This window comes from Pipra filicauda, unplaced genomic scaffold (genome assembly GCF_003945595.2).
Source record: "Pipra filicauda isolate LSUMZ 115617 unplaced genomic scaffold, ASM394559v2 scaffold10_size6260569_pilon, whole genome shotgun sequence".
Lineage (NCBI taxonomy): Eukaryota > Metazoa > Chordata > Aves > Passeriformes > Pipridae > Pipra > Pipra filicauda.
The window spans coordinates 1,182,028-1,201,179 of NW_024103541.1; the positions used below are offsets into that span (position 1 = coordinate 1,182,028).

The 19,152-nt window shown below is 47.1% G+C and overlaps 1 protein-coding gene across 1 annotated transcript in view; it reads left to right on the forward strand.

Annotated features, from left to right (window-relative positions):
• The window catches only part of GLI2 (GLI family zinc finger 2), a 191,186-nt gene extending 172,371 nt beyond the window's left edge, over nt 1–18,815 (forward strand). Inside the window, exons 10-14 of the mRNA XM_027725639.2 lie at nt 773–922; nt 4,320–4,484; nt 8,899–9,180; nt 12,278–12,614; nt 13,674–18,815. Of these exons, the coding sequence (XP_027581440.2) occupies nt 773–922; nt 4,320–4,484; nt 8,899–9,180; nt 12,278–12,614; nt 13,674–16,030 (3,291 nt within the window). The 3' untranslated portion in view covers nt 16,031–18,815. The remainder of the gene's footprint in view (nt 1–772; nt 923–4,319; nt 4,485–8,898; nt 9,181–12,277; nt 12,615–13,673) is intronic.
• The last annotated feature ends 337 nt before the right edge of the window (nt 18,816–19,152 follow it).

Below are 19,152 nucleotides of genomic sequence, written 5' to 3' on the forward strand. Positions count from 1 at the left end.
CAGACTGGTCTCTGGCTCTGCTTATTTTCAGCAGAGCTTCATCTGCCCTGAACTGGGAAAAAGCGACTCTTCCTCCCAGGGTGGACGAAGGCACCATTCTGGGTCTGGCTTTTCAACACCCCAGCAAAAGATTTCATGGACCAGAGTAATTAGCAGTAATTGATGCAGCCGAGTTCTTGCTGGCTCATAGCTCGCAGATGCTGTCATTTCCTGCCAGCCACCAGCGCTGGACAGCAGGTGGATGTCTTGGGGCCGGCGTATGGGCTGGTGTGCAAGTAGGCTTAGAAACATAGAATCATTCAGGTTGGAAAAGACCTTTAAGATCACTAAACCCAACAGAGGCTTGTCTCCTCCTGTCCACCACCCTCCAGCAGCTCCCCAGGAAAGTGTCCCAGCTGCATAAATGCAGCACAGCAGGGTTCAGCAGAGACAAAACTTACTCTGTCATCCCCCTCAACAGCGACATCAAGCAGCTGAGGGGGACACTGAGAGGGCTCCTCTTTCCCTGGCACTGTGGGTCCCCATTGCGTTTGGAAACCTCTCATTTATAGCTGCTTTGGAGCCAGTGTGCTGAGTGCTGTGCACCTTCTGCAGGACACACCAGACCAGTGTTGGGTCCTGTGTCCCTGGTGTTATCTGTGCACCTGGCACCCAGGTGCAATGCCTGACCACAAGCACTGGGTAGGGAACATCTGGCTTTTGGAGCACTGTGTGTGCTTCGCTGGCATCAGCTCTTCCAGGCGTGACCTACTTTTCCTTTCTCTCCTACCAGCACATCAACAATGATCACATCCATGGGGAGAAGAAGGAGTTTGTCTGCCGCTGGCAGGACTGCACACGGGAGCAGAAGCCCTTCAAGGCTCAGTATATGTTGGTGGTGCACATGCGAAGGCACACAGGAGAGAAGCCGCACAAGTGCACGGTGAGCTGGCAGGGACACATGGTGCATCTCACTTGGCAAGTGGGATGCGGGACTTTGGTGGTCACAAAAATGTGTGTGCAGACACGGCATGGCTTCAAGTAGGGCTCTAGCAGGGTACCCACTGGCACCCGGCTCAGAGCCAGTCCTGGGTTACAGTTACTTGCAGGTTAGACCCTCGGGACAGGACAAGAGGTCAAGGAGTGTGGTCGAGATGCTAGTGGGCAAAACTGCATTTCCTTGGGAAAAATGGTTTCAGACCTACCAGAGAGATCTAAAGCAACTCAGGACAAGTCACTTAAGGTGGAAATCCAGACAACTTAGTTGCCTACATCAAGGAAAGAAATCCAGTAATGCCACACTGTGGGAAACCACCTAGCCTTGGTCATGTCTAACTTGACATCACCCACTACTGCTTCTGGGACTGCGAGTTTCCCTTGCCCACATACCCAAGCATACACACAAGCCTCCTTTCAGCCTGGGGATCTAGGCCAACACCTCCTGCTTCTACTCTCTTAATCCAGAGGTGAAGACAACCCTGTGCTTAAATCCCAAGAGGAGCCCAGTCCCCAGACCTTCTGCGTACCAGCAGCACTGTCTAGTGTTAAACACTGCCTGAGGAAGAGCCTGGGGTACTATTTTGTATCTCAGTCCTGTGGATACATGGGAGAGCTGGGCTTTTGTCCTGCTCAACCTCAAGACATTAAAGCCTCACAGCTGGAGTCTCCCACCCCACCGCTGGCTGAAGTAGGGCAGCCCAGGATGCCTGATGGGGGGCACAAGAGGGAAGCAAGGTATGAAGTTTAGTGGCTGCGGTCAACTGGTGGGAGAGGAGAGGTGTTTACAATCTCCCTCCTCATATGTTTGAGCCCTTTTTCCTCCTGAAGGTCATCCACGTCTTTTGATACCCTCTGCTCTCTGCCTTCTCCTCCTGCCAGCTTTTCATACCTTCTCTGCTGTCAGCATTACACTGTTCCTCTCCCTAGAGTCTCAGGGATGAGTCTCTTTCTGCTCACCAGATGTCTAAGCTCTCCTCCTGTATCTTCCTGCTCTTCTGCTCCATTAGCTACTTCCAGCCCTGCTCCCTCCCTGGCTCTGCCCCAGCCCCTGCTTACAAATATCAGGATATGTATGATTTGCTTGCTGCATGACTCCTTTATCAATCTCCCAGCCCTGCGTTCATTTAATTTAGAGCATAAGCTCCCCTGGGGCGCAGGGCCATGTCCTTTGTTTTAATCTTCTAAAGCACTTTGCTCAGTCTAGTGCTTTACCAATCTTCCTTAAAAGTATCAAGAAGTATTGATTGTTAGTGCACTACAGAGTGAGGACTGAGGGAGAGTCTGGCCCCATCCTTGCAGGTAGAGGGACTTGGAAGACAAACAGCATCAGTGACTGCATCCTCTTCAGTGCTGTGATGGAGCAGGAAAAAGCACTGCTGCACAATCCTTCTTTCAAGCCTCAGTTGTGTCACACTGAAACAGTGGCAAGGCTGTGTGTATTTGGGTTTCAAGTCATCCTCTGCCTCCTGAAGAACTACAGTCCCTCCGTGTGCAATATGTTGCAGCAACTCTTCCTGCAGTGGAGTACACCTCTTTCCAATTGCCTGGGATACATGGCAGCTCTGCAGACGGTGCCTCTCTGTGGCAGAGCATTCCTTATCCAAGTCTGGCAGTGATTTTTTAAAGTGCCGTTTGTTCCAGACAAGAAGTTTGTGGTGTACATAAAGCTACAGATGAGCCCAATTGCAGCCTGGGATTTGGTCAAGGATTATTTCAACAGATGACAGCCAGAACTCCCACGGACATAATCAAATCCACACGTAAGAGTGGGAACAACTGCTTTGAACATGCACAGGCTGCTTTGCTGAGAAACTCTTATTTGAAAATGTGGCCTTAGAACTTTTGCTCTTTATAACTGCATTTTTGTGTCAGTATCCAGCAAAACCAGAATGGACACATGAGTTGCTTCATGCTGAGTTCCCTTTGTTTTCCAGCAAGAGGAATGATATGTTTCAATAATTGTAAGCGACTTGAGTTACAAAAGATTGTTTGCACAGGGCAAGAGAAGAAAAGGATATACTGTGCTACCTCAAAGTTGTGGCACGTTCTATGGGACAAATGGGCTAATGAAAGTTGTCTGGGGAAGAGGAACTGGATCATCCTACCCTGACAAAGCTGTGGAAGGAATCAGCTCTTGCAGGATGTTCCTACTGTCCTTGAAGAGATCTGGATATCCCAAGAGCAGAGCAAGTTTGCCTTATGTCCACTGTCCCTATGCTAGACCTTAAAGGGAAGCTTAAGTAATACTACTTATGTTCCAGCACAACGAAGTTATATGGGATCTCCTGTGGCCACATGCTTCCTGGGTGTCATGGGCTGCATGTTTGCCTCACTCCCTGCAGTGCAGGCAAGTCCTGTACATGTGGAGCACAAGGAGACAGGTACTGTTGCTATTGCATGCAGTTGCCATTTTTCAGACCTTCAAACATGTAGGACCACTCAGCTGCCCATGGGAAATCAGACACTGAGCATGACCTGTCCTGGTGTGGCACCAGTTTCTTCACTGGCCAAGACTCAGAGCAATGTGAAGTTCTGTCACATCTGGACTGAACTTGGCTTGAGGTGAAATCCTCCCATTCTGGGACAGGGCAGGTGCAGGGAGGGAGGGAGGAGCCTCCAGCCCAGCCAGAGTGGAGGGTGGCAGGACTTACATCACCCAAAGCCTCACCACGTCTCCCAAGCTGCTCTTTCTCGTTGTGTGGGCATCTGGTTTCTTTCCAGGAGGAAGGTTCCTGGCCTGTTTTGTCATCCAAAAATCCATCTGTCTTCAAGACTGAGTCTTGTTTTTTAAACTAGTAATGTCAGACAGCCTGACCACAGCATCCTCCGAGAGTAGACCCAAGCTGTAATTTGGGAAACTTCAAAGCTTGCTAGATTTCTGCTTTTGTGTTAGGGAACGGTCTGCCCTTTCCAGTGCTGGTACTAGTGAAGTTGCAAGGCTGGTCAAACTGTCGAGTAGCTGTCAGTTCCCTAGGTTGGAAGGAGGGGGCCTCTGTTTCTGAGCCGTGTTAGCTGCAGAGGGGTGGCAGGAGGGGCTAAGAGAGCTCTGGGAGGAGTGGAGAGGGGTGTTTAACGCTGCTGGAAAAAAGAGTCTCTTGTTGAAATGTCAGGTGGGTACCCAACAAGGAGCAGCACCTTAAATATGACTCACTGCTGAAACTCTCAGCCTGCCTAGGGAAGCAAATTCTCCCAACAAAGTGGATGTTGTTCCCTAAAACACAAGCCCTTTAAAGGGAAGGAAAAAAAGAGAGAATGAGAAACAGATGAGAAGGGTTTAGGCAGGGGGAAAATCAAATTTTTCTGGTTAATTAATCACTCCTCTTGTGTTTTTTTTATTTTAGTTTGAAGGCTGCTCCAAAGCCTATTCCCGCCTGGAGAACTTAAAGACACACCTGAGATCCCACACTGGAGAAAAACCCTATGTCTGTGAACATGAAGGCTGCAATAAAGCCTTTTCCAATGCCTCAGACAGAGCCAAGCACCAGAACAGGACGCATTCCAATGAGGTAAGCCCGGGCTCACCGCAGCTCAACGGAGGGCTTTTTTTAAATTTTGCTGACAATAAACATACACTTTACACACTGGACTCATGTAAAAAGAAACCTACTGTAATGAGAGGTTTTTCTTATTTTTTAATGGGATTTATTTTGCTGGAGAGCCAGACCACATTAGCTTTATATTTATGAAACCGTGTTTGAAATCATAAACAGATGTTGAAGTATGCAAACTTTTTAATCGACTTTGGATATTAAAACAAGCATTTTCCAAATCTATAGTTTTTAATAGCATAGATAGTATTGTACAGTTATGCATGTGGTGTTTAATATTACTGTGGAGCAGACTTGTAGTAATATAACAGCTACCTTGGATCCTGATGCTCTGGAAATAATACTCCCTCCGTCGTTTGATGTACAATGATAGAGCACAATGCAATGCTTTGTTAACCTTGGATAATTGAGACCCACTATTAGTAGTTGTGGTGCAGAGGAAATTGCCTTTATTGTAACGCATGTGATGGTCTGTTGCAATCAACCACAGCCGTTGATTGAAATTTATATTACCACTAATTAGCTGACAGGGGAAGAAAAAACAACACTTTAAAGTTCTAATAGTGTTTTCAGCCATGAAGAATTCAGTCTATAGCCTAATTTGCAACAGTTAAATATAGACTATTGGAGAATGGAACGCAGTTGCCACAGTTGACAGCTTTTTGAAGTGATGCTGTGTCTACAAAGGGCTTGTTGGGAGTATTTTTATCTCTGGCTTATCAGTCAGTGATAACCAAAGTGCTGTGGGTTTCAGAGATTCTGTTGGAGTCAGAATAAGGACTCAAAGTCTAGAATGCCCTTCCATGCTGTGTGATGCTGAGACAGACCCAGTGAATAACTAGGATCCCAGTGTTGTTTGAATTGGTTTGGGTATGAACCCAAACATCAGGATTGTCCTCCACCAGCAAGCCACTTCCTCAGCAGGACACAGGTTAAAATTAACCCATATCCACACTTACACTGTGTAGTTGGCGTTGTTTTAAGGCTACACTGACCTTGAGGCCAGGAGGGACCAAAAAGACATGCAACGTTTTGTCTGTTCAGCAACCTGCATTCCCTGTAAATGGTGTTTGACTACAACATCATTTGCTCTATGTTAAAAATTCTTCCCTGGAAAGGTAGGCAGTTGTGATTTAATCTCACATTTCAAGTATTGGAAGTTGCTCATTCTCCTGTCCTGGATACTTCCTCTGCCTTCCTCCAGCACTGGATCCAGTGTCCCTTTCATTGTTGCTTTCATTGTAGCTCTGAACAGTGTTAAGCTGCTCTTCGTATTCTTGCCCATAAACTGAATCAAGCCCCTGAAGATTCGCATTTCTACAGCATTTTTTCCTGCCCTTAAAAGAGATTAGCATCTCTCTTCACTTCCTAAAGATTCTCATGTGAATGGATCAAGAGTGCTGGGTACAGACTCATACAGCCCAGTTTGTGCACACCGAAGCGATATGTGAGGCCATAGATCACTTGAGCTCAGGTCACTAGAGCTTTACCAGGATCCTTCCTAGGCAGGGCAGAGTTTCCTGTCTGTTGAGCCTGATAATGAATTTTCATTTTGGCTGTGTTATTAAATGTAATTTCTCCAGTGAGTTCAGTTTCCCAAGTGATCCAGATTAGGAGCTGTACTGGATCTGGGATGACTCCTCACTGCATCTGAGCAGAGCTTGGACATACTTAAAAGTCTGTTCTTTTGAATTCCCCTTGTGCAAGAAGGGGAGGCTGTAGGGCAGGAATATCCAACTTCATGTCTATTGTGGACCCTGATCTAATATGCTGACACTTGGCACAAAAAGTGTTGTTGCTTTCAACAACACAAATTTAAGACTCAGATAACAGATAGGGATTTTATCCTCTGCTGTTGCTTCCCCTGGAGGATGCCATAGCCTTCTCAGGTGCAGAAACAGCACAGCCACTAGTGGAGGATTTGTACCAGACCAGCTGACCTTACCATGGGAACTACATGGCACTGCATGATCTTACATTTTGCGATCATGCTCCCTCCTGAACTGCTGTTCAGCCCTCCTTGATGCAGTACAGACATGCCCCAAGACTTGTGGGAGATCTGCAGGCTGCATATAATAGCTCTCTGAGCCATATATTTGACATTCTCTTTTTGGGGAACATATAACATGATCCTTTGCAACAGATGGAATCCCTCATGGCAGAGCTCATCACATTGGGCAGCAGGCCCAGGCGAGGGTCCTGCATCCAGCTGTGGCCATGACCACTAGGTTAGCAAACTGCACTGAGACCTCGGCTCACAAAACCACACAAACGCAAAGCAGAAGTTTGTGGCTGTGAGTATTTCCCATTACCCATTGGTAACTCTCTTGTGGTTCCTAGCTAGCTACCTTCTAAATATTTTCCTCTGCTTGCAGTGTTTACTTGGAATACACCACAGTTTCAGATTAGTCATATAAGTCTCCTCTAAGGGGGAAGTTCCGCATTCCCTGTATTTGTCACTATCATTGTGTGACAGGATGTAGGTGTATAGTCCAAACATGCTGAAGTTCAAGGCTGGGGATATATTACCACACTGGCTTTTGTTTGATTGTTGAAATGTCATAGACACTATTTAATTTTAAATTTTCAGTCACTACTTGAATTCCTTCAGGGGATACCTTAAAAGTTACTCCTGAGAAAAGGGCTTTCATCCCATGACCACTCTCTAGTGCATACACGAAAAAGTGGCATGAGTTTATGGCCAGCCATAGGCTCAGAATGACATTTTCTGCAACTCAAGCTGAACAGGGGTAAAATGCAGAAATTTAGTTCTGCTTAGTGCTTGGGGAATTCTCCAGTTCCCCCACCCTAATGAGTATTACCTTGTATGTGCATGGGAGTAGGAGGGAGGCATCTGAGAGATCTAAACTGTTGACTTCACTAGGGCATACGCTGCATTAGGTGTCAGAATCTGGATAACCCAGGGGATAGATGAAGACATGCCAACAAAACAGCAGTTGTGCTCAGTTCAGTTGTAGGATGTACGGCCTGACAAAGAGAATGATTGAATCCCCTTAGGTGGAGTGTCTGCTGTCCAAGCAATAGTGATCACATTACCCTAATTGCTGGGATCTGAAAAATCAGAACTATTGAGCCTAAAAGATCTTTGAGCTGTTTATGTACAGGGATTTTTTTTAGTGTGCGTAGTGGGGGTTGTGTTCTTTGGAATACAGTTTAATAGCAGCAATAATATTTCTATACTGCTTGTCTAAAAGGTTGCATGAGATTTTTAAGCAAACTATTTTACTTTTTGTGCTTTGGCTTATCCAGCTTTAAAATATAATAAATATTTACCTCGGTGGGGTGTGATGAAGATTTAGCTGGTTTGAGAGATGTGCCGAGATCAGTCAGGATGCATGCTTTTGAATAAAAACCGGGGTTTTAGTGTTTTTCAAGTGATTGCACTGGTTTTCTGCAAAGAATAGATGCTCCTTTGTATTTTTTCACTGAAGTTCCTGGACAAAATTACAAAACAGATTTTAAAAAAAAAGAACAGGAATGGTCATTTTGAGTAGCCTTCAAACAACATCTGTCTGTTTTTTCTCATGGATCTATCCCAGTGCATTGGCAGAAAAATACGTAGAGTAGTTGTGAGGCTGAAAGCGGAACTTGTGATGAATTCAGAGCTTCCAGCGCAGCAGCACCAGCTCAAACAACTGCAGCACTAATACACTTCGGAATTGGAAATTCAATAAAATGAAAAAAGTTAAAAGAAGAAAAGTATCTGTTTGCTGACTTCTGTTTTCAGAAGGATGGCTTCATCCTTGTTTTCCTGTGGCAATCAATGATTCATGAATTCAGGACTAGAGTGCTATCATCTGAAAAAAACATTGCACGCCTGTGGTTTGTTTTGCACAATAACAGATTTCAAGGTGACAGGTGCTGGAGTGGTATGATAGATTGAGTAGGATGAATCCAGTCTGGCTTGGATTCACTGGAATTCCATCAGCCAGAAGAGAAGGTTTCAGACATTTTCTTGGTGTAGACCCCACCTTAGCAGAGAGAATGTATTATACCTACTCCCCTACATCACCTCCCTCCCATCTTTAATCAGGAAACATTCCTGTGGCCACCCAAGCAAATACATACATAGGAAAGTAATATTAGGGAAAGTATTTCATGATTTCTTAGTTGTCCTTTAATCCAGAACATGAAAACAAGAAGTTTAGCCAACATGAAATAGTCTGTGTGGATCAGCAGCGCCCATATATCACATCTTCAATATCTCAGTCTTACAGAATCCTGTGGAGCAGATGCTCCCCATTTTGCTGCTGCCTGCTGCTATGCTCATTGTACTTTCTTGGCCCATACACTGTACCTGGAATATTTGGACTTATTCTAAATATAACCCAAGATTTGCTTGTATTGACAGAAACCCTACGTCTGTAAGATCCCTGGCTGCACGAAGCGGTACACGGACCCCAGTTCCCTCAGGAAACACGTCAAGACAGTGCACGGGCCCGACGCTCACGTCACAAAGAAGCAGCGCAACGATGTTCACCCAAGGCCGCCTCCGCTCAAGGAAAATGGAGACAATGAGGCAAGCGCCAAGCAGAGCAACAAGGTTTCAGAGGAGAGCCCTGAGGCCAACAGCACCACAAGGAGCATGGAGGACTGCTTACAAGTCAAAACAATAAAAAAGGAGAATTCTGTGGTAAGAGCAGTTGCTCTTGGCAGAAATGACATGGTCCCAAATCTCTCTGGTGCAATGGGGGCATGAAGCATTTGTATGCCATTTATGTCTCTGGGTAGGTGCCCTTCACCATTCCTGTTCAAGTCCAGAAATGAAGCTGCAGGTCAGGGCACAGTCCAGTACATTTTGCACCTTCCTACCCAGCGTCATGAATTCCTGCCTTCGTAGTCATGGGGGCCGTATGATGCCCAGTGCTTAGCTTGGCCTTCCTGTGCTGTGAAACTGGATAAAACTCAAGTGTTGTGGTCAGATGAGCTCTACCTACCTCACCAGTTTAAATTGAGCAACAGTCACAGAGCACAGATTGATCATCTATCTGAACACTTCTTGAAGCAGAGGTCCTGGTTTAAGCAGTCCCTTTTCTCCTCCTCCCTACACCCTTCACTGTTTTTCTTTTCAGACTGCTGCTGCTGCACAGCAGTTTTGCTGGCTCAACTCTGTTGTAGGCTGTCTTGAGAAGCCAATAGGGATAAAAGTAGTTGTTTTGGTTTTGTTGGGTATCTTAAAGCAAGTTCAGTTCCTTGGTTCTGTCCACTATACACAGAAGCACAAAATCACTGGGGTTGACAGGGATCTTGAGATCATCTGGTCCAACCATCCTGATCAGTCAGGGTTGGCTAGAGCAGATTGCTCAGGAGTACGCACGGTCAGTACACGGCTCCCAGCTGCCACAGAAGATTGTAGTGGGATGATGGGGCAGGGGAGAGAAAGTAGGAATAAACATGGGAGCAATGCTGTGGCCCACATAGTACAGGTTTTCAGCCAACCATGGTCATGCTTTACAGCCCCGGGAGTGGCCACCAGCTGAACCAAAGACCATTTATCAGCCTTCTGGCCATTACAGCAGCTCCACTGGTACTAAGGAGCTGTGTATAGTGTTTGGTTCAAATACATTCAAGCCTCTTCCATCCCATACAGGTAGCCCGGGGCTGGTGAAGGAGATGGAGTGTTGCAACAGAGACCACTTTTGATGTTTCTTTTCACCTTTGAACCCAAAGTTCTGATCTTCTGCACTAGCTCAGAGTGGGACAGGGTATGGGCTCGATACAGCAGAAAAGACCTTCACCTGCAGAGGAGCGTTCCTGTATTCTCCAGGCTTCTCACTAGAGCTGAAAAGACTTTGAGCTCCAAAATATATTTTTTCTTGATTTGAATCCAGGCTAAAAGATTGTTATTGCTATGAAAAAAGCATGCCCTGGAGCTACAAAGATTTTCTCAAAAGGGTTAGGGGATGTGTTGTTGAAAAAATTACTAATGAGCAGCACTTTTTCAGTTAGGAAAAAATTGAGTATTTTCACATCCAAAGTGTCTCTAATTGACTAAAGAAACAGTTTACTGTGATGAGACTCTGTACTGTGTTACAAAAGCTGAGTGTGAGAATCACTGGACAGAATGATCTCTCTCCAATACTCTTCTTCCGTGTGTTTTGATGGTTTTTTTTCCTATGAAAACACGAACACAATGACAGCTCTCCACCCTGTTTCTCCTGAAAGTATGGGGTTGTTTTCCTAATGCTCTGTTCTCCCAGGGTTCCAGCCAAGCCATCTTGCTGGCAGCAGGGCTATGGGACAGATGTTTCTCTTTGTTGTCCCTACCCAGCACTGGATACTTCACTTGTGCACATCTAACAGGTGGTATCTGATCTGGTGGGCCCACATCCAACTCCTGTTTCCTGGTTAAGATCGGGGTGGTGGGAGGGGTGAGATGCCTCACTGGTTCCCATCACTCCCAGGCCCCTTGTTTTGACCCATCTTTGGGTCTCACCCCAAACCCATGGAAACAGGTGAAAAGCCTCTTATAGGGATCTTTATCTGGGCCTCCAAAGAGGGAAGGCAGGGAAGATGGGGTATGGGAGTGGGGGAAATGTTGGCAATTTGTACTGTATTCTGCATTTCCCTCTTCCTCCTTTTACTAACATGGCCTTTTTTGTTAATAATGTCTTTGTCCTAACAACCTGTTCTTTATTCCCACTTACCCTTCCTTACTCTACCTTCCTAAGGACAGTCGGTACTAAGGTGAGCAAAGATATCCTTTGTATTAAAATAGCTGTATAAAGCATGGTCTCCTGTAGATCTCCTGTCTCCGTTTAACCCCTCCAGGGTGGAGGTGAAGGCATGCAGGGCAATGGGGAGGGATAGGGGATATTTGCTTGAGCACAGAAAGGGGGAGGACATGGTGCCCAATGATCCCCTTTGCCAGCCTTTTCCAATCATCACGACGTACCATTAAATCCTGGGATTGCAATCTGCCATCTGGATTGATGGGCAATCAACGCCAGTCAGCCTGCCTGTGGGGTCTGCTATGGAGCAAAGTACAACACTGCAGCACCCTGCATTCCCACCTTGGCCTGGGGCAGAGTACATTGCCTTTTCAGCACTTCCATTTTTTGCTGGAGCATGGGCCTGGAGCAGAGAGCCAGGTATCCTGTTTGGTAGGAGCAGTAGCTACCTCAGAGCAAGTTCAGACTGTATAGTGTCTGCTGCAAAGAAACTACTCAATGTGAAATGCAATTCCTAATGTAAATAAAAGAAATATTTATGGTGCTTTATCTGCCTTATCTGCAAGTGGGAGTTTGCAAACAGTGAACCAGGTTTTTATCTGGCTAGGAAGTTTGTCAGCTAACCTGATTATGTGTTAGGGTGTTTTAAAGACAGAAAGATGTGGTGTCTGAAATACCTAGGCCTTGTTCCCATGTTAGATAAGCCAGTGTTTGCTGCAATATACCTTACACAACCAGATAACATGCTGCTTTTCTTCGAGAAACATCCATCCTTACTCTTTTGGAGGAAGAGCATTTGATTTCTCTCCACCTTCCAGTTGAACCCACTATAGTTTTTCCAGCTGTGGAGTGCTGTCCCGACCTCATCTCACAGGGAAGGGGTGCCTGCCTTCTTGTAGAGCTGAGATCCTACAGCGGGGAAGGGTAACAAGAGAGGGGAGAGCCTAGGACAGGAGCTTATCTAGGCCCCAGGACTAACACTGGGAATGTTGGGCTCCTGATTTCTTTCCATCCATGTTTTCACCTACCCAACTTTTTCTCCTCTTTTCCTTCCCCAAGATGTGTCAGTCCAGTCCTGGTGGCCAGTCGTCATGCAGCAGTGAGCCGTCACCCCTTGACAGCACCAACAACAATGACAGTGGAGTAGAAATGAACATACACAGCGGGGGAAGTCTGGGAGATCTGACGGCGTTGGATGACAACGCTCCTGTTGTGGACTCAACGGTCTCTTCTGGTAATTCAGCAGTCAGCCTGCAGCTAAGGAAACACATGACGACAATGCAACGACTTGAACAGCTCAAGAAAGAGAAGCTCAAGACAGTTAAGGATTCCTGCTCATGGGTGAGCCCAGCTCCACAAGCCAGAAACACCAAGCTGCCTCCCATCTCAGGAAACGGTAAGTCCTGTGCCTGGAACATGTCCTTTAGGAACACTCCAGAGTTTGACTCTGGTTTCATAACCAAGAGTCTGCCCTGGAGGAATGAGGATCATATTTTGTTGCCTCTGAGTCAGCCCTTGCTAGATAAAGATGTCAGGTAAAATGGACAGCTTGAGTGTAAACGCAGCCATCTGGTCATGTGCAACAGAACCCCAGATGCTCAGTTCTACAGAGCTGTGAAAAGGGAGGCAGAGGTGTTGGTGTCCTTGTTTTTGGGCTTGCCCAGGACCCAGACACAGCTGTTCTTGTTGTCCCAGTGACAGCCGCAAGACAGCTTGCATTTCTGTCAGCAATAACAGTTCCCCGAGGGCTAATGTGCCTCCTGGGAGACCAGTGGAGCACAACAGCAATCCAGAGAAGACCTCCTTCCCTAATCTTGTTCTGACAGGCCTTTTGGGACTTCGAGAAATCCTGGCTATTGCTTCCAACTTCATATGCCAGTTTCCCACTGGCTGACAATTCCTGCTAAAAGTATCTCTATGATCCCTACAGTGCTCCTCTTGACTTTGCCAGGAAGTCCCAAGGCATAGTGTCTGGGTTATAATAGACCTCACAGCTTAGTATATTGGAGCTTTTTGGGTTACTCTTGGAAGAGACTTTGAATGTGAACTTTTGGGCTCTCGGCCTCCTATCCCTGACTGTGCATCTGTCCCAGAGAGCAGCTGTGGTTGTGGCTACATGCTGTCCCTGTGGCACTGTTCACAGCAGTCCTACTTCTTTCCTACTGAGAAGCCCATGCGGAGACATTCCCTCAGCAACTGAGTATTGGGGCATACACATTACAAAGACTGTCCAGCAGGGACTTCTTAACTTCTCTCCACAGCCTTCTTGCTCTTTTTGCATGGACATAGAGCTGAAGATGAAGCTTTGAATTCACTAGCAGTAATGAAATTCACTGTCACTCCCATGAAATATTTGAGGGTGTCTTTGTGGGTCTGTATTCTGTCACCAGGAACACTACCAAGTGAAATTTCTCAGCTAACTAAACCTTTTCCTTCCCTGCAACCTTTCTCTCAGGCTCTGTTCTAGAAAACAGTGGTGGTTCTTCTGCTACGCTGCCTAATCCCAGAATAATGGAGCTGTCTGTCAATGAGGTTACAATGCTGAACCAGCTCAATGAGCGCCGTGACAGTACAACAAGCACCGTCAGCTCTGCCTACACCGTCAGCCGCAGGTCATCAGGGATCTCCCCGTACTTCTCCAGCCGCCGTTCCAGTGAGGCTTCGCACCTCGGGCACCGTCCCAATAACACCAGCTCTGCCGACTCCTATGACCCGATTTCGACAGACGCCTCCCGCCGGTCAAGCGAGGCGAGCCAGTGCAGCGGGATGCCAGGTCTGCTGAACCTCACACCAGCTCAGCACTACAGGCTGAAAGCCAAGTACGCTGCTGCCACAGGGGGCCCTCCTCCGACCCCCCTGCCGAACATGGAGAGGATGACCCTGAAGAACAGGATCTCACTTATGGATGGACCAGACCCCACCTTGCCCTCCATCCGCCTCCCACCAGGCCCCAGGCGTTGCAGTGATGGTAACACCTATGGCTACCCATCAGCTCCAGCATTTCCCCACGAGGTGCAGGGCAACTGCATGAGACGGGCAAGCGACCCAGTGAGGAGACCTGCCGGAGACCCCCAGGTCCTCCCACGAGTTCACCGCTTCAACAGCACCAACAGCATGAACCCCTTCCATCCTCCACACCCCACAGACAGGAGGAATTTTGGTCTTCAGAGCTACGGGCGCTCAGATGGGAGCTTACCCCGGCACACCTACTCACCCCGGCCACTGAGCATCAGTGAAAACATCGCCATGGAAGCCATGTCCGGGGAGACAGAGGCGCCCATTGGAGATGATGACATTGTGCTGCCGGATGATGTGGTACAGTACATCAAGTCCCAGAGCAATGGGACAGCGGCCGAGAGCACTTCCATGGGGTACAGCAATGAGATGCAGAACTTCCAGGGAAGTGGGAAGCTGCAGCCTCCAGCTTTGCCCAGCCAGCGCAGGATGGCAGTGGCTGAGGCAAGCATGAGCCACTTGGGACCCATGATGGCAGAGTGTTCCATGAGTTTTGATACTTCCTCAGACATGAATAAAAATAACATGCCTGTCCAGTGGAATGAAGTCAGCTCAGGTACGGTTGATATCATGTCCAATCAGTCGAAGCAGCAGTTTTCACAAGGGAACTTAGCGGTGGTGCAGCAGAAGCAGAACTTTGGTCAGTACCAGAACTACAACCAGCAGCAAATGCAGCTGCCAGACAATGGTATGAATGTAACACAGCAGAGCTTTATGCAAAGAAATGTGGGCATGGATGGGCAGAGGCTAAACTGTATGCAGCTGCGGCAGCAGCCGATGAGCCTAGGCCCCGGTATGAACCCTGATGTGGGCTTGCACACAGGGTACAACCAACCTCATCAGATGCTGAGTCCCAGTGCAATCAGTGGCAACCCAAATCAGATCTCTCCTAATTGTAGCAACATGGCAGCAAAGTCTGGACCTCACCTTCACCCTCAGCAAATGGACATGACGACCGACCCTTCTTTGATGGTCAGGAGCAACAGTGAGCACCCAGTGCTGGGACAGGTCATGCATGAACCGAGTCAGCAGAATTACTCATCTCAGCCAAGCCACCTGAACTTTCCCATGGCTCAAGAGACCTTCCATCAGCCCATCATGGCCTCCAATCAGCCCAGCTTTGAGCCTCAGCAGAGCATGATGGGTTCAGCTGCTCAGGCATATCCACCCGGTATGATGCAGCCTCGTCCTCCGCCCGAGCCAAACCCAGGCAGCAGACCCCGAGGCCTCCGCACCGTCCAACAGCTGGGGTACATGAGAACTCCCCATCCTACGAACACCACCAGCCCAGGCCAGGAGACAACAGAGGCCATGCATAAAAGAACCAGTGACATGTTGCTAGCACCCGCTCAGCAGTGCGCGGAGGGCACGAGGGAGAACAATTTGATGTACTATTACGGTCAAATCCACATGTATGAACAGAACAGCAGCTTCGATAATCACGCAGACTGCCGGGTCAGGCAGCAGCAGTGCACACTGAACAGCAAGCCAGCCGCTCTGCCTTCCCCAGGTGCAAACCAGGTGTCCAGCACGGTGGACTCTCAAGGTCTTGAGCCGCCCCAGATAGATTTTGATGCCATCATGGATGATGGGGACCATTCGAGCTTGATGTCGGGAACCCTGAGCCCCAGCATCCTGCAGAACCTCTCCCAGAACTCCTCTCGCCTGACGACTCCACGAAACTCTCTGACACTGCCCAGCATACCTGCAGGGATAAGCAATATGGCAATAGGTGATATGAGCTCCATGCTAACCACGCTGGCGGAAGAGAGTAAATTTCTAAACATGATGTCATAACAGTAAAGCACAAGGCCTTAGTGCTATCCAAGGAGCTCTGCGTGAAACAGTTTTATGAATGTGCTTTTCAAAAATAATCTGTTTCAATAGAGTAGGGTTTTTTATAAGTACTAAATATATTAAAGGGATTCAAAACAAAAATTTTAAAAAGTCTTTGTACAGAATTATGTAAACTATATCTAGGCAGTTCAGCACCACAGGGGTGCACCTCTAGTATTATTTTTTTGACTTGGTTTCCCAGAGCACTGAATGGTATCACCACCAAGCTAGGAAACAGCATGAGGATGGTTAGAGATGAAAGACTCCCTTCCCAGAAGCCCTGTAAATAGCACTCCCCATCGTTTTCCATTAGTTACATTTGCAAAAAAATTCCGTTTTCAACCTGCCCCAGAAAGAAATGGGAGGATGCAGTTTTGATTAGAATAAAAGCCATACTATGTATTCTGCTCTGATGAGAGTAGGGTTTAGTTACGTCTCCAAACAAGCCCTCTGCCAGCAGTATTGTTTTATACCACAAATGCCTTTGTACCTTGCAAAGAGCGAAGATTCCAAACGGCTTCTCAGCAAAGTGCCTTACCATGCTTTCTTGTTAAGTAGCCAAGGCCTCTCTTCCTTTAAAAATCAAATATAGTGTATTGCCAGAAGCGTATATAAAATGTACATTTATAAAAACATAGTGGTGTTTCTGAGAAAACATTGGAAAGACACATTGATGAGACACATAAAAGGTGAATGCACACTTTGATCAGATGTGTTTACAACGTGGTTTATATCACGTGCAGAGTGGAGCAAATGCCTGGGAACAGCAATCACTGGGAAATAATCCCCTGTGGCAGGAAGGCTCTGGCATGCGGACTGACACACATGCATAACTTTTGCACCTTCTGAGCACAGTGACTTTCTGCGAGGGCCCCACATGCATCTTTAATGTCTTGTATCCCTGTGCAGCTTTGCAACAGCTTCGTTCCCTGTTGGGTTTTGCATGCTGAGGCACTCATATAAACAAGTGATGGTGATGGAGAGAATTTTATGATTGTGTCAGCCCAATGTGGCAGCACTGGGGGAGCTGATTTATCTGGCCAGGGTTTGTCTGTGTGATGTACTCAGTGCAGGGCTCTACCTGGGCTCCATGCACACAACAGGCACGTGGCTGCATTGATGTGGGGCCAAGCATGAGCTAATACACCCTTCCCCACAAGCAGGCTTGTTGGCATGCACCCAGTGCTATATTAACATGTTCCATAGCACAAAAAGAGCTGCTGTATCCAAAAAATACACTGTGGTCAACCTGGGTTGTTCATTTGACTAGTAGACTGCACCTGCAGCCTACAGTGTAGACATACATCTGGATAGTCCCGAAACAGGTCTTTGAGTCAGAATAGTAGCTTGGTCCATGCGAATCTCTTGGAAGTGTCCTTGGGGAAAAGATGGGAGGAGCAAGGCCTCCTAAAGCCAAATCCTCCACCAAAATATAACTGCTTGTAATAATGATCAGCTGTTTTCAGGATGGTCCCACCTGGCACTGAAGTTAATCTTAGTTGCGTTATTTATTTTCGCTGTCTTTAGACAAAAGGGTAGAAGCAGTGGGGTGCATGTACCTGGGAGGAGGCCTTGTTTAGCTTCTGACTGCATTGGACAGGGACAACGTTTCTCTTCCTGCTCTCATAGCCTCAAATACTTTGTACCCCATATGTTGAAGGGCCTGGAACAATTGTAACATCCCCCCAAGGTTCTTACAGTTTGACTGGGCAAGCAGCTGCAGAGCTTCACTCTTTCGTTCCCATCTCCCCATCGTATCAGTGTGATGTTCTCACTTGCATCTGATTCCGTCCCCTGCACAGGACCGGGACAGCCCTATAAAGGTGCTTTCCGGTGTCTTTTCTTTTGCACAAATGGATGTCAGGATCGCTCTTCCCAGCATGACCAGGGGCTGACATGACAATGCCATGTGCTACCTCCAGGCAAACTTTGTGTTATCAGATACACAGCAGTGCATCTGGCAGCCATGCTTGGCAGTGGTGGATTGGTAACCCTGGGTATGGCTGGTGCAGGGAGATGCTTCTCAGCATCCTGCATTCTCACCTCTCCTCATCCCAAATGCAGAGGGTACACACAGGATGCTCTCACCACCGCCCTTCACCCCTCAGTGACTGCTGCTGATGTCCAGGGTGCATGAGGACAGGAAAGCAAAGCAAGGTACCTGGCTGTTTATTTGTGTCTCCTGTGAAAGTTGTGTTTAAAGGGATTATTTTATAGTCTGCTGTATATATTCTCCTGCAGTTACTGACCTTGCCCTTGCCTTTGCATTTATGGAAAAAGGGCAGTAAATGTTTTAGGACATTGTGTGTTGTCCTGGATGCTTGGAGTACAACTGGGCATCCCTTCTGCTGAGATGGATCAGGCTTTCGTGTGTCCTTCAACTGCTAATCTGATTTTTTTAACAGCTGCATAGGGCAACGGTGGCTACTGAGTCCCTCCTCACAGATATCTCATTAGAAAAAGTTCAAATACAAAAGCAAAACCAAATCTCCAATGACTTGAGATTTTTTGGACTTTCCAGTGGTGGTCTTCCTTCATTTACAGAAAAAGTATTATAATAACCATTCCAGCACTGTATATATTATGTATAGAAGACATCATTACTAAAAGTACTGTAGGTGAATTGTTCTGTCAAATTTATATCTTAAGAACATTTTTAGCTGTTTTCTACATCATAAGAATGGAGGTAACATGCTGAACCTGTATATAAACCTTTTGTACATTAAAAAGTAATTTTTTTTCATAATTCATTGTGTCTGCTGTTATTTCTTTTTATTGGTAGTGGTGGTTGGTCTTGGTCTGTCATTGCCACACCAACACAGTCAGTTGGACTCTGGTGGTTGCTTAGAAACAGCTGGTGAGCAACTGGACAGGCCTGGTGTGTCACAGCACAGATGTGCAGTGCTCTTGCCTTGAAGAGCTTCCAGTCAACAATGAGATTGAGGTGGCAGGAAGAGAGGCAGCAAGGCCAGGGTGTGCTGCCAGCACAGTCCTGCTGCCCAGGTGCTTTTCACCACCCTCTTGGTGGAGGTGATCTGAAGGAAAATGTCAGTGTAGCAGGGACAGCACAGGAGAGGGGTTCA